Here is a 13986-nt window from a genome sequence, read left to right as displayed (position 1 = left end):
TTCACTTATATGTTTCTTTCAAAAGCTTTTTACTTTCTGTCTGTGCTTCAGCTTTCTGAGGAAGAGAAAATTCAGCGCTACAGCATCCTCTCCGAGCTCTATGAGCTGATCGGCTTCCATCGCAAGTCTGCGTTCTTCAAGCGCGTGGCCGCCATGCAGTGCGTGGCCCCGAGCATCGCGGAGCCTGGGTGGAGGGCCTGCTACAAACTCCTCCTGGAAACGCTCCCCGGCTACAGTCTGTCGCTGGATCCCAAAGATTTCAGCAGAGGTACTGGAGTCCCCTTGCTGGCGCTGAGGTGTTGCTTTCTGTAGGATGGTCACATGCTGTTTCAGCCCTTGCCCTGAGTGGCAGACATTGTGGTTGGTGCTGGTGGCTCCAGAATGACTAGATCCCTGCCCTGGAGTTGGGTGCCTCCTTTAATCAGATTATAGGAAAAAGTACTGGTGCTTTGCCTTGGGGCTCGGATTCTTGAATCTTTATCAGTGGGAGTCAGAAATTGCCTTTGAGTTCATTGGCATGGTGTGTCATCATCAATCAAACACTGGAAATATCTAATGAATTTTACTCATGAGATTTAGTTAGGTTAGCACAAATCGATGAACCCAGAATAAATATCCTTGGGTATATGTGTATACCTGAGCTATGCATTCAGGAGTAAATTCTTATTCTGAAATATTAATGCAGGGTAATATGTATTAAAAATAAAGCTATCAATCTAATAACAAATATGTACAAGGATAATGCCCAGTATTAGACAAAGTCTGATTAGAAGGAGAAAAAACATTTTTGGAGGCCAGGCATGGTGGCTCACTCCTGTAATCCCCAGCACTTTGGGAGACCAGGGTGGGCAGATCACTTGAGGTCAGGAGTTCATGACCAGCCTGGCCAACATGGTGAAACGCTGTCTCTACCAAAAAACAAAAATTAGCTGGGCATGGTGGCGCGCTCTTGTAGTCCCAGCTACTCAGGAGGCTGAGGCAAGAGAATTACTTGAACCTGGGAGGTGGAGGTTGCAGTGAGCTGAGATCGGGCTACTGCACTCCAGCCTGGGTGACAGAGAAAGACCTTATCTAAAAAAACCCCAAAAAACAACAAAAAAACAACATTTTTGAGGGGTTACTTTTAGATAGGAAACATACAACACTTTTTCTTCAATTCAAGCCTAGAGCTAGTGAAGGTATAGGCTTCTAGACAGGAAAGAACTGTGATGTCATCTAGGTTAATTTTTCACCAGGGCAAAAATGGGTTCTTCGGCATTCTTCTTCTTTTTCTTTTTTTTCCCTGAGACAGTTTCACTCTTGTTGCCCAGGCTGGAGTGCAATGGCATGATCTTGGCTCACTGCAGCCTCCACCTCCTGGGTTCAAGTGATTCTCCTGCCTCAGCCTCCTGAGAAGCTGGGATTACAGGCAGGTGCCACCATGCCCAGCTAATTTTTGTATTTTTAGTAGAGACGGGGTTTCACCATGTTGGCCAGGCTGGTCTCAAACTCCTGACCTCAGGTGATCCGCCCACCTTGGCCTCCCAAAGTGCTGGGATTACAGGTGTGAGCCACCACACCCGGCCTCTTCAGTATCTTTTTTATGTGCTCATGTCCATCCATTTCACTGGCCTCTGCTGACTGGAGGTGCTCATGACTTTATGTTGAATCCAGCTCTGCTTTTGGATAATTCTGATAGTTAGGGCTCTCCCCAACGTTGAATTAAAATTATGTTTCTCCTTACTTTCACCTGCTGGAATATCTGAAGACATATCTACTGGACTTTTTTGTACATTGATTTAACAGGTAATTCATTATACTCCTGCCCCCATGCCATGCAGTGTGTTGGGTGAGTGATGCGATGGCAAAGGAGACAGTTTCTGCCCTCTACAGTGGAAATAAACAGGTGCCTCTCACATGTGACAGCTTCCCGGTGTTTGCACAGAGCTCTCAGGTCCTTCCAGAGCCTGCTTCTAACTTACGTGTCTATGGTTGCTATGACAGTCACTCCTAAGTCACACTCCCCAGACTTCTTACTGTTCAACTATCTTCCCAAGGCAACACTTACATTTGATAGAACCTCAAATCCGATTCTCAGGATGCATTCTGATTAGCTTCGAGCAGGGGTCAGCAAATGTTCTCTGTAAAGGGCCAGATAGTAAATATTTTAGGCTTTATGGGCCACACGGTCTGTGCGGAAATGACTGGACCCTGCTGTTGTGGTGTGAAAGCAGCCATGGACAGCACGCAAACCGTGGAACTGTGTTTACATTAGTACACGGTGGCCACATTTGGCATGGCAGCTATACTTTGTGGTGTGAAAGCAGCCATGGACAGCACGCAAACCATGAAACTGTGTTTACGTTAGTATATGGTGGCCAGATTTGGCATGGCAGCTCTACTTTGCGAAATCCCTTGCTGAGAACACTGTGATATTTGAAGTCATTTATTTATTTTTATTTTTTAGAGATGAGGTCTCGCTGTGTTGCCCAGGCTGGCCTCAAACTCTTAGGTTGAAGCGATCCTCCTTCCTCATTTAAAAGGAGGGCACTGGGTTTGGAAGAGAAAACGCAGACTGAGAGAGTAATATAGCAGGAGGAGAGTCAGGCGGGCAGTGAAGGGGAATGAAGGGAGGCTGGGATGGAGTGTACGCAGCACTTTAGCCTCTTATTTCTCTTCAGGGAAGAGAACTAGACCTGGGGGGTGCTTTTTCAGTCTGGGGAGGTCACTTCTGCTCTGGACTGCTGTGGTCTGGCCTGAAGCTATGCCAGGAAGAGCTGAGGCCCTGCGTGAAGCAGATGTGTTCAGGGTTGAAAATCCCCCAAGTCCCATCAAGTTCCCCATATAAATCCCCAGTTTTTGAGGGTTTTTGTCTTCAGAGCCTAAGATATCCTGCCTCTCTGGAGCCACAGGGGCAGGTGGAGCACTGGTGACCACTCTGGGCAAGTGATAAAAGCCTGTCATGCTGTCTGCTCGGGTGAGATGGCTGAGATCTGGCAGGGAGTTTGGCACTTTGTGTGTTCACCCTCAACATGTGAATGGTGTCCAGCATAAAGAAAGAACCAAGACGTCCCTGCAGAATAGAAGGCCTGCTGGAGAGGGTCCTGAATTCTGCTGTTGACCTCTTGCAGTCAGTATCATCACCAACGGCTAAGACAAAAGCAAGGGATAAAATCCAGGTTCAAAATGAACTCCACTAACAGTATGAGTCCAATCATCAGCACATCCAGCACAGACAGATGTCAAGTCCCATGTTTAAAGAAACCCCAAAAACCATGACGGGGTGCAGAATAGGGGAGACCTGGCCAGGTCATACACAAAGATGGATAAGGTGTGCTCTGAGACGGGGTTTATGATAGTTTTTCTTCACCTGCCCTTTCTCTAATTTCTTTTTCCTCTGTGTTCCCCAGAGGGATGGGATGGAGGCTGGCTCCCAAGCCCTTATTTCATGATTGGCACCTTTAGATGGACCATGAGGGTGTGTGAATTGAGGCTGATGACCCCCTTACCTCCTGCCCTTGCAGACGCACAGACTTCCCCACTGTCAACACCCCATACCAGGGTGGTACATTTGTTGCAATTGATGAACCTACGTTGACACATCATCATCGCCCAAAGTTTGTAGTTTACATTAGGGTTCACTCTTGGTGGTGTACATTCTGTGGGTTTTGACAAATGTGTAGTGATGAGTATCCACCATTATGATATCATACAGAGAAGTTTCCCTGCCCTGAAAATCCTTTGTGCTCTGTCTCCTCATCCCTCTCTCCCTGTTACCTTCTGGCAACCACTGACCCTTTTACTGTCTCCATAGTTTTGCCTTTCCCAGAATGTCATATAGTTGGAATCATACAATATGCAGCCTTTTCAAATTGGCTTCTTTCTCTTAGTAATATACATTTAAGTTTCCTTCATATCTTTTCTCAGCTTGATAGCTCATTACTTTATAGTGCTGAATAATATTCTACTATCAGAATATATCACAGTTATTTATACATTTACCTAATGAATCTTGGTTGACAACTTGGTTGCTTGCAAGTTTTGGCAATTGTAAAGCAGCCATAAACATTCGTGTGCAAGTTTTTGTGTGGATATAAGTTTTCAGCTCATTTGAGTAAATATCAAGGAGCATGGTTCCTGGAAGATATGGTAAAAATATGTTTACTTTTGTAAGAACCTGCCAAACTGTCTTCCACAGTGGCTGAACCATTTGCATCCCCTTCAGCAATGAATGAGAGTTCCTGTTGCTCCACATCCTTGCCAGCATTTGGGGTTGTCAGTGTTAGATTTTGGCCATTCTAATAGGTGTGTAGTGGTATCTCGTTGCTTTACTTTGCAATTTCCTGGTGACATATGATGTTGAGCATTTTTCTTATGCTTATTTGCCATCTGGATACCTTCTTTGGTGAAATGTCTGTTCAGATCTTTTGCCCCCTTTTTAATTGGGTTGTTTGTTTCCTTGCTGTTGACTTTAAGAGTTTTTTATATGATTTGGATGACAGTCCTTTATCAGTTGTGTCTTTTGCAAATATTTCTTCCCAGTCTGTGTCTTGTTTTCTCATTCTCTTGATATGTCTTTTGCAGAGCAGAAGTTTTAAATTTTAATGAAGTCTAGCTTATCAATTCTTTCTTTGATGGGTTATACCTTGGGTGTTATATCTAAAGAGTCATTAGTATACCTAAGATCACCTAGATTTTCTCTTGTGTTAACTTCTGGGAGGTTTGTATTTTCTCATCCTGCATTTGGGTTTATGATCTGTTTTGAGTTAATATTTGTGAAGAGTGTGAGGTCTGTGTCTAGAGTTATTTTTTTGCTTGTGGATGTCCAGTTATTTCAGCACCATTTATTTATTTATTTATTTATTTTTAATATTTTATTTTGTTTTATTTCTAGAGATAATGACACAGAGATTTGTAGTAAAATTTTTAAGCTATAATAGTGGTAATGAAGAAGAATTATCTGGAAATCCAGGTAAGATGAGTATATGCCAGTCATTGATCTTACAAACATACTTTAGTTCAACACTCCCAGCCATCAGGATGGTTATAAGTAACTCCAATTTTAGTTTCTGACTCTGACCTTTTTCCTTATTCTCTCTTTTTCTTTTTTTGAGATGGAGTCTTGCTCTGTTGCCCAGTCTGGAGTGCAGCAGTGCAATCTTGGCTCACTGCAACCTCCACCTCCTGGGTTCAAGAGATTTTCCTGCCTCAGCCTCCCGAGTGGCTGGGATTACAGGTGCACACCACCATTCCTGGCTTTTTTTTTTTTTTTTAATCACACAACACAGGAAGCTTTATTCATCTGCTACTTCTCCAAGGAGAGGCTTGCAGAGTTGCTCACTTTAATATAATTTTTATATTTTTAGTAGAGACAGGCTGTTGTTCACCATGTTGGCCAGGCTGGTCTTGAACTCCTGACCTCAAGTGATCCCCTGGCCTTAGCCCCCCAAAGTGTTGTGATTACAGGCATGAGCCACTGCCTCAGCCTCTTTATTCTCTGTTTTTTTTTTGTTTCTTTTTTCTTTTTCATTTTGCTTTTTTATTTTTATTTTTATTTATTTTATTTTATTTTTTTATTTATGAACTATTTATTGATCATTCTTGGGTGTTTCTCGGAGAGGGAGATATGGCAGCGTCATAGGATAATAGTGGAGAGAAGGTCAGCAGATAAACACATGAGCAAAGGTCTCTGGTTTTCCTAGGCAGAGGTCCCTGCGGCCTTCTGCAGTGTTTGTGCCCCTGGGTACTTGAGATTAGGGAGTGGTCAGCACCATTTATTGAAAAGACTGTCTTTGCTCCATTGATTGCCTTTGCTGCTTTGTCAAAGACCAGTTGACTATACTTATGAGATTCTATTTCTGGGCTGTCTCTTCTGCTCCATTGACCTATTTGTCTGTTCTTTCACCAGTACCACACTATCTTGAGTACTATAGTTTTATAGTAAGCCTCGAGATTAGGGAAATTTTTATTAAAAAATTTTATAATAGAATGATTTATATTTCTTTAAATCATTCTATTATGAAGACACATGGATGGGTATGTTCACTGCAGGATTATTCACAATAGCAAAGATGTGGAATCAACCTCAATGCCCATCAGTGATAGACTGGATAAAGAAAATGTGCTACATATACACCGTGGAATATTATGCAGCCATAAAAAATGAGGTCATGTTCTTTGCAGGGATATGGATGGAGCTGGAGGCAATTATTCATACCAAACTAATGCAGGAACAGAAAACCAAATACCACATGTTCTCACTTATAAGTGGGAGCTGAATTACGAGAACACATAGCCGTGTAGAGGGGAATAACACACACTGGGGCCTGTTGGACGGTGGAGGGTAGAAGGAGGGAGGGGATCAGGAAAAATAACTAATGGGTACTAGGCTTAATACCTGGGTCACAAACTAATCTGTACAATAAACGCCTACGACACACGTTTACCAGTGTAACAAACCTTCACTTTTACCCCTGAACTTAAAATGAAAGTTGAAATAAATGGTCCTTATTAGATGTTACAAAAAATTGATTGTTCACAAAAGGTGATTGTTCCCATTTTCTTCGCTGTTTCTTGGTATTTTAGGTGACACACCTGGAGCAGCTGCTGTGCTGGGCAGGGTCGCCGTGCAATTGCAGCCTGTGCAGGGTGCTGGGCCGTGCTTGCCAGCCATCTGCGGCTCAGAGCTGGGTGCATTCAGACGAAGGGGAGCTGTTGTCTCCCGTAGGGACCTTCTGGGCATGCCTTGCTAAGCCTGGTGCCTGCAGGCTGCGTTTGCCTACGGGGCATCTCTTTCTAATCCATGCCAAGGCTAGCTGAGGCCTTATGGTAAATAGTTTCACATGCATAACCTCATTTCTTACAGCCTGGTGAGTGGAGACCGCGCGTTCCACGTGCCATGTGAGGGACCAGGGCAGGCAGGGCGCAGTGTTACTCCTGAGGTTGCACAGCTGGTGAGAGCACAGGACGCCATTACTGACCAGCTGTGGGATGCTGGCTGTGTCCCTGAGTCCTGTGTGCGGACTTTCTCATCTGTAAGTGGGGAACTAGTTTACACGAGTTTACTGGTGGAGATTGTAAGGATTGAATGGATCAGTCCTTGTGAGGTGCTTTGGACAGCGCTCAGCAAATGTTAGCGGCTGTTAGTCAAATGAGATCTTTGGTCAGGTCTAGTATGCTTCCCATAGCATCCCCTGAGGCCAGTGTGAACGGGGTTTGCAAGGCCTGTCCCTCCCTGGCTCCCCCAGAAAGAGTGTGTGTTGCTGGGGCAGGCCCTCCCTGGCCTTTGGTTGCAGATGAGGGCCAGGGAGGGGCCTGCCTTAGCAACACAGTTAATTTTGGACAAAATAACTGGACAAGCCTTAAAACTTGTAGGATTTACATTTTAAAAGGCTAAGAGTGGCCAGGTATGGTGGCTTATGCCTGTAATCCCAGCACTTTGGGAGGTCGAGATGGATGGATCACTTGAGGCCAGGAGTTCGAGACCAGCCTGGCCAACATGACGAAACCCCGTCTGTACTAAAAAAATACAAATTAGCCAGGTGTAGTGGCGCATGCCTGTAATCCTAGCTACTCAGGAGGCTGAGGCAGGACAATCGCTTGAACCTGGGAGGTGGAAGGGTTGCAGTGAGCTGAGAATGCACCACTGCACTCCAGCCTGGGTGACAGAGTGAGACTCCATCTCGGAAAAAAAAATGCTAAGAGTTACTGGTGGAGGAGGAGAGATTAGACCCCAGAGTCTTAGCAGGGGAGAGTTGGGTGTCTAAGCTCATTTAGGCTGGATTCTGGAGAAATTTAATTGGGAAGGAGTAGTGTTTAGGAAGAAAAAAGTTTTTAAAGCAGTCACACTATTGCTTTGTAGAGTGATAAGAAAGTGTATTTTAATAGATTTGTGTGTGCACTTGTGAATGAAATCCCCATTTGCTGTGCTTTTGAGAGACTTCAGGCAAGATTTAAATTGCTTTTCGGTCCTTTTTTTTTTTTTTTTTTTTTTTTTTGCATCCTTTGAATGTAACTCCAGGCTGGCTTCAGGGTAAAAGCAAGCCTCCTGGGCTTTATGCAAGTTATCTTAGGAGTGGTCTTCATTTTCTTTTTTTCCTGTCCTGGGGCCAGTTATCTATAACATTTAAGACTGCATCGGTCTGAGGTCTTCTGATGCCTCTTGCCTCCTTCGGGGACACTCTTCCCTGTCTTCTTGCCTCACTTCCAGTCATCCTCAGGTCACAGCTGGATGCCATTTCTTCAGAGAGGTCCTCAGTGGTCCTTTCAGCCTTAAGTGGAACTGTTTTATTTTTCTCTTTCATTGAATGCTGTTATTTTTCTCTTTTTATTGAATTCTGTTGTTCTTCCTTATAACACTTCTCATGATTTGTAAGTACATTTGAAAAATGTTTGGGGCCGAGTGCAGTGGCTGACGCCTGTAATCCCAGCACTTTGGGAGGCTGAGGCAGGTGGGTCACCTGAGGTCAGGAGTTCTAGACAAGCCTGGCCAATATGGTGAAACCCTGTCTCTACTAAAAATTCAAAAATTAGCCAGGCATGGTGGTACGCGCCTGTAATCCCAGCTACTCGGGAGGCTGAGGCAGGAGAATTGCTTGAACCTGGGAGGCAGAAGTTGCAGTGAACCAAGATCGTGGCATTGCACTCCAGCCTGGGCAACAAGAGTGAAACTCCATTTCAAAAAAAAAAAACAAAACAAAAAAAAACAGGAAGAAAAAAAAGACGTTTGTGTCAGGAGAAGACATTTTCCATTATTTTGTGAAAGAGCTAGAGAAAGAAGGTGACTGGCTGAGATTAAAAATGATAAATCTCAGCTGGCTGTATATTTAACAAAACACAAAAGTCACTTTAAACCCCATCTCCACTGTGGCTCTGGACTGCTTTAAACATCTCCCAGAGAATGTAATGGAAATCTACTAACACCCTGTACCTGTAAATAAAAGGCAAATTGTCTGTATTCTCAGGTCCCAAAATGTATTCTTTTTCTTGAAATGAACGTTTGCACTAGCTGGTTATAGACAGTCGAGGAAGGAACACTGATGTGTGCTGTGTGTATTTGCCAGCTGAAGGGGCCGCTTAGTATCATTTAAATCTTATTTGTGTTGCTGTATATGAAGATTTTTGATCATGCCTTTTGCTCAAGCCTTTTCCTGGACGAAGGATTAAATTTTGCCCAGGAACTCTTATGAAAGAAAGAGACTGCTAAGGCAGATAGATTTGCTAAAAGGCAATAGTTCATATATAAAATACACCTCCAAATTGGTGAACTTTTTGATTACAAGAGTATTGAAAATTTTATCACTGGGTCATATGCTGCAAATCTGTCTTCAGAAAAATAATTCACATTTTATAGGGAGAGCACTTTGAGCCACATAGAAATTATGACTTGTACACCATTTACTGTTAAGAAAATTTATACTCGGTCTTACTCATAATCGCCCATGGTAGGAACTGGATCATTATCTATTTTTAAAAGAATCAGCAAAGTGATATTTGCCCAATTCTTATGTGAGAAAACCTTCTAGATATGGTAGTGTTGAGATTAGTTAAATTGGGTCTTTCTGAATTCATGGCTAGGTTAGTCATGGCATTGATTTCAGCTTCATAATCTTTAAAAAAAATCTCTTCTTCATTTTGGCATTTGGTCTTGGCTTCTTTTGACCATGTGGAATATTGCAGGGACTCGTCTTTCTCTCCTTTCTTGCAGTTGTATGAGAAGTACTACCATTTTATAGTCCAAAAGATGTCAGGAAGATAAACTACTAAGATTTAAAGTAGTGTTTTATTTTTATTTTTATTTTTTAAGTGTGTGTATGGTCAGCTCCAAGGATTTCAATGAGAAGTTATGAAGAAATACTTTAAATATATACAAATTAGAGAGGATAGAATAGAATATTGAGTCCATTGCCCAGATTAAATCATTTTCAAGATTTGACCACATTGGCTTTATTTTTACTTTATTCATTTTTTTGTTGAAGTATTTAAAGCAGATCCCAGAAACCACATCACTGTACTCCTTCATAGCTGTATGCACGTCCACAACATGGGAGGGTTTCCTTTCACCAGCCTTGCGTCTTGATCCACGTGCGTGTTAAGTACCGACTTTGTTATCAGGCACCCTGCCAGGCATTAAGGACACTTGAATGGATAAGACACAAACCTGCCTCCCAGTGAAATTAAGGATTGATGAGAGAAACAAAGACATGATATTACAGGTACCTTATGGTACCTGCCAGATAACTCCTATGGGCTGAAATTTGTGCAAAATACAGCGGAAATACAGAAGAGGGACTGGTCAGCTGTGCAGGGCAGGGTGCTGAGGGAAGAGGTCAGGAAGGGCTGTGAGTGGCGGAACCCTTGGAGCAACGTCTTCAGATATCAGTGGGCAAACAGAGAAAGGTTAGGATAGAAGGAAGGGCCCCTGCTATTTGCGCTGGGGAGGAGGCATCCCTTCTTGTTCTGTTTGCTTGCCAGTCAGCCTCAGCCAAGCACCCAGTCTCATGTCAGGCCCTGTCCTGGGGATGCAATAGTAAGTAACACACAGTCTTCAGGTACAGGAAGTCATACCTGAATGGGGGATTTTGACACACAAGCAGGTAATTTTACTTAATAAATAACCTCAATAGGGATTTAAAAAAATGGAGGACTCAGTGAAACTGGAACAGGTGGGATCATTAATCATGTCACAGCTAGAGTCAAAGGTTGACCTGTGTGTTAACCACATTATATTCATTGAATAATAATATTAATAGCAACTAGCACTTATTGAGAACTTATGATAAACTGCTGAAGTGCTTTAAATGGGTTATTGCACTTAAGCCTCACAACTTTAACTTGTACTCTGACTACTGTCTCCATTTTACTGTTTGGTGTGGCCCCCTTCTCATCGAGGGTTCACCCCAGAGGTCACCTCCTTGCCCACCTGCCCTGGCTGACGTAGCATCTCTCAGCCCCATCAGCCCTCACTATTACTGTTTGTGTTCGTCCCAGCATCCACCAGCATGCTGTTTCCCAGAGCTGAGGCCTGGCTCTTCCCACAAGAATGTCAATGGCACGAGAACCTACCCTGCACAGTATTGTGTTCTCAGTAAATACTTGTTAAGCAACCGACTGTCATGAGCTATTATGGACTTTCAGTGCGTGGCAGTTTTGTCGGAGTTTGAATGCGCCTTTATGCGTTTTTTCGTGGTCTAAGTTTTGGATCAGCTGGAGCAGTGATTAGCCAGTCTGTGTGGTTGGTTATCAGGGCCATTGGCAGGGTGTGTGTGTTAACACAGATTGGCTGGGAGCAGTGGCTCATACCTGTAATCCCAGCACTTTGGGAGGCCAAGGTGGGAGGATCGTTCTAGGCCAGGGGTTCAAGATCAGCCTGGGCAATATGGGGAGACCCTGTCTCTATGGGAAAAAAAAATTAGTTGGGCATGGCGGTGTGTACCTGTAGTCCCAGCTACACAGGAGGCTGAAATGGGAGGATTGATTGCTTGAGCCCTGGAGGTCCAGACTGCAGTAAGCTGTGATTGCACCACCACACTCCAGCCTGGATGACAGAGAAAGACCCCATCTCTTAAAAAAAGAGATACTTTTCAACTGTCTGTGCATCCAGATTTCTCTGTCTTTAATTCAAAGATGCTAAACTGTTTTGGAGTGAGCAGCTGTAGAATTTAACTTTTTTTTTCTAATTTAGCTATCTACTTTTCTTCATTTTTCTTATATTTTAGAGAAATATTATATTTTTATTTAATGTTCTTGGTTGTTGATAATGAAGGCCCTTCAAATATGAGTATTTTCTTGGAAAAAAGTATGTCTTTAACTCAGATATATGAAATCCATCTTTTGTTCTAAGCTTATTATTTCGAAGCAGGCTATTTTTGAAATCAAATCATGTCTTTGCAGAGAGAGAAGCTATAGTGTAATGCCTGTTTTTGCTGTATGAAAACCATGCCAACTTTAAAGTCCTTTTCCAGGGTCATTAAAAGCAGAGGAAATATTTTTTGTTGCTCTTGGAGTTTGATAGTTGAGGCATCTGTCTTCAAATTGCCAAGTTTTACAACTTAGATTAACTGTATTTCCTGCACCCTCTCCAAGCACTTTTGTGATGTTTTGTAACTTCCATCGCAGGCACGCACAGAGGCTGGGCTGCGGTCCAGATGCGTCTGCTCCATGAATTGGTCTACGCCTCCCGAAGGATGGGGAACCCTGCCCTCTCTGTCAGACACCTGTCCTTCCTTCTACAGACCATGCTGGACTTCTTGTCAGATCAGGGTGAGTGAGCTCAAACCACAATTTTTTTTCAAGGAACTGTGAATGAGAGCACTTTAGATGCTGGTTCATGTAAACCCTGGGCTTGGGTTTCAGAGGGTGGAAGATGCTGCCCAGCTCCTCGTCGGTGACAAGGTCCCTGCCCCATGCCTTGGCTCCCTCCTTCCACACTCACTTCTCTGGGACACCTGTGCCACCTCCTGCCCCCTTCACGCCATCTCCTCCTGCTCCTCGGCCGCCACACTCCACAGCTTTTCCCTCCGCCTCTCAGGCTTCTTTTCAGCCTCCTGTGTTGCCTCCCATTTCCTTAGCCTGCCTTTTTAAAACTATAAATGTCAAAGCATAACATTTACATAGAGGAGTGTACAACTCATAGGAATGTGGCTCAGTAAATTCTCACCAAGTGGCCACCGCTGTAATCAACACCCAGGTCAGAGACGGGCATGAACAGAACCCAGGGCCCCTCATGCCCCTTTGAGTCACTGGGTAACTCCATCCCCCCTTCCAGAACCAAAGATGAGGTTTGCATGTGTTGGCTCTCATGGGGCCATGTGGTATCTCTGCCCCTGTTTCAAGGTTGCCTTTCTCCTGGGCTCCTTTCTCGGCCTTCATCTTCTCTTCTTATGCTGCTCCTGGGTGCTATCTGCTTTTTGAGTTTCTGTCATGACCTGTTTCCCTACGCGCTTGGGGCTCAGCTGCCCCAAACTTGCCTTCCTCCTTGTACCCCTGGCCCTGGCCCAGCATGTGGTGCCGGCTGGGTTCTTGGGGAAGTGCTGTCTGCTGGGGAGACTGATGTGTGCAGAGTGTATTGGGAGGTACTCATGGGATCAGCCCCGTGGAAGGAAAGAGATGGAGGCGAGACTGGACAGTGGGAGAAGCTGGGCCTCAGTGCTATCTATATGGACACAGGCCTCAGCCGCACGGGGAGCCCTGCACTGCCGTGGCCTGCAGACGTGTCCCATGTTGTTCTGAGGGGGCCGGGCCTTTCTCCTCCCTCACTGACCAGCAGTTGGATGCAGGCTACCCTGGGCGATGTGGTTCTCTTCAGCAAGGAGACAAGGCTTCTGCTGACCCAGCAGGGCCTGTGCAGCTGGGAAGCCGTTGGAGAGATCTCTGGCGATGGGAGGGCCGGGGCTTCCTGTCCCCGTGCCAGGCCCTGGGTGCTCACCGCTCCCAGGAAAGGGTAGGGTCTTGATGAAGGGCTCTCGCCCGTCAAGGACAGCTTCTGGGGAGGCAGCACTCTCCCCCGGGGAACGGGCCTCTCCTCCCTGCAGGCCGTCCGGGCGGCTCATTACTGCGCCCTGCAGTGCTGTGCCATCGCTGCTGTCCAGGCGGTGACCCCACTCCCTCAGTCTCATGTCCTGGCACCTCCCAAATTTCGTGCTTCTCTGTTTTCACATTTCTAAAAGCAGCACATCTTTCTCTCCAGCCCTCCACCCACTGCTTTCCCCTGGCTGTTCTCTGTCTGTCTTTGAGCAGGCTCTGGCTCCGGGGTAACGTGGGGTGTGCATCTCTGAGGGTGGTTGTGAGGTTTAAATGCACTAATTCCGGCCGGGTGTGGTAGCTTCATTCCTGTAATCCGATCTCTTTGGGAGGCCCAGGCGGGCGGATCACCTGAGGTCAGGAGATTGAGACCAGCCTGGCCCACATGGTGAAACCCCGTATCTACTAAAAATACAAAAAATCAGCCAGGCATGGTGGCAGGCCCCTGTAATCCCAGCTACTCAGGAGGCTGAGGCAGGAGAATAA

At 45.0% G+C, this 13986-nt stretch overlaps 1 protein-coding gene across 4 annotated transcripts in view; it reads left to right on the top strand.

Moving 5' to 3' along the window:
* Positions 1 to 13986, top strand: part of TRAPPC9 (trafficking protein particle complex subunit 9) — a 744079-nt gene that overhangs the window by 86329 nt on the left and 643764 nt on the right. For all 4 annotated transcript variants that reach the window (XM_024250828.3, XM_009244129.4, XM_024250829.3 and 1 more), the window contains 2 exons: positions 52 to 268; positions 12097 to 12240. In XM_024250828.3, the coding sequence (XP_024106596.1) occupies positions 52 to 268; positions 12097 to 12240 (361 nt within the window). The remainder of the gene's footprint in view (positions 1 to 51; positions 269 to 12096; positions 12241 to 13986) is intronic.

Source organism: Pongo abelii, chromosome 7, assembly GCF_028885655.2.
Source record: "Pongo abelii isolate AG06213 chromosome 7, NHGRI_mPonAbe1-v2.0_pri, whole genome shotgun sequence".
Classification (NCBI taxonomy): Eukaryota; Metazoa; Chordata; class Mammalia; order Primates; family Hominidae; genus Pongo; species Pongo abelii.
This window is presented reverse-complemented; position numbering and strand designations above follow the sequence as displayed.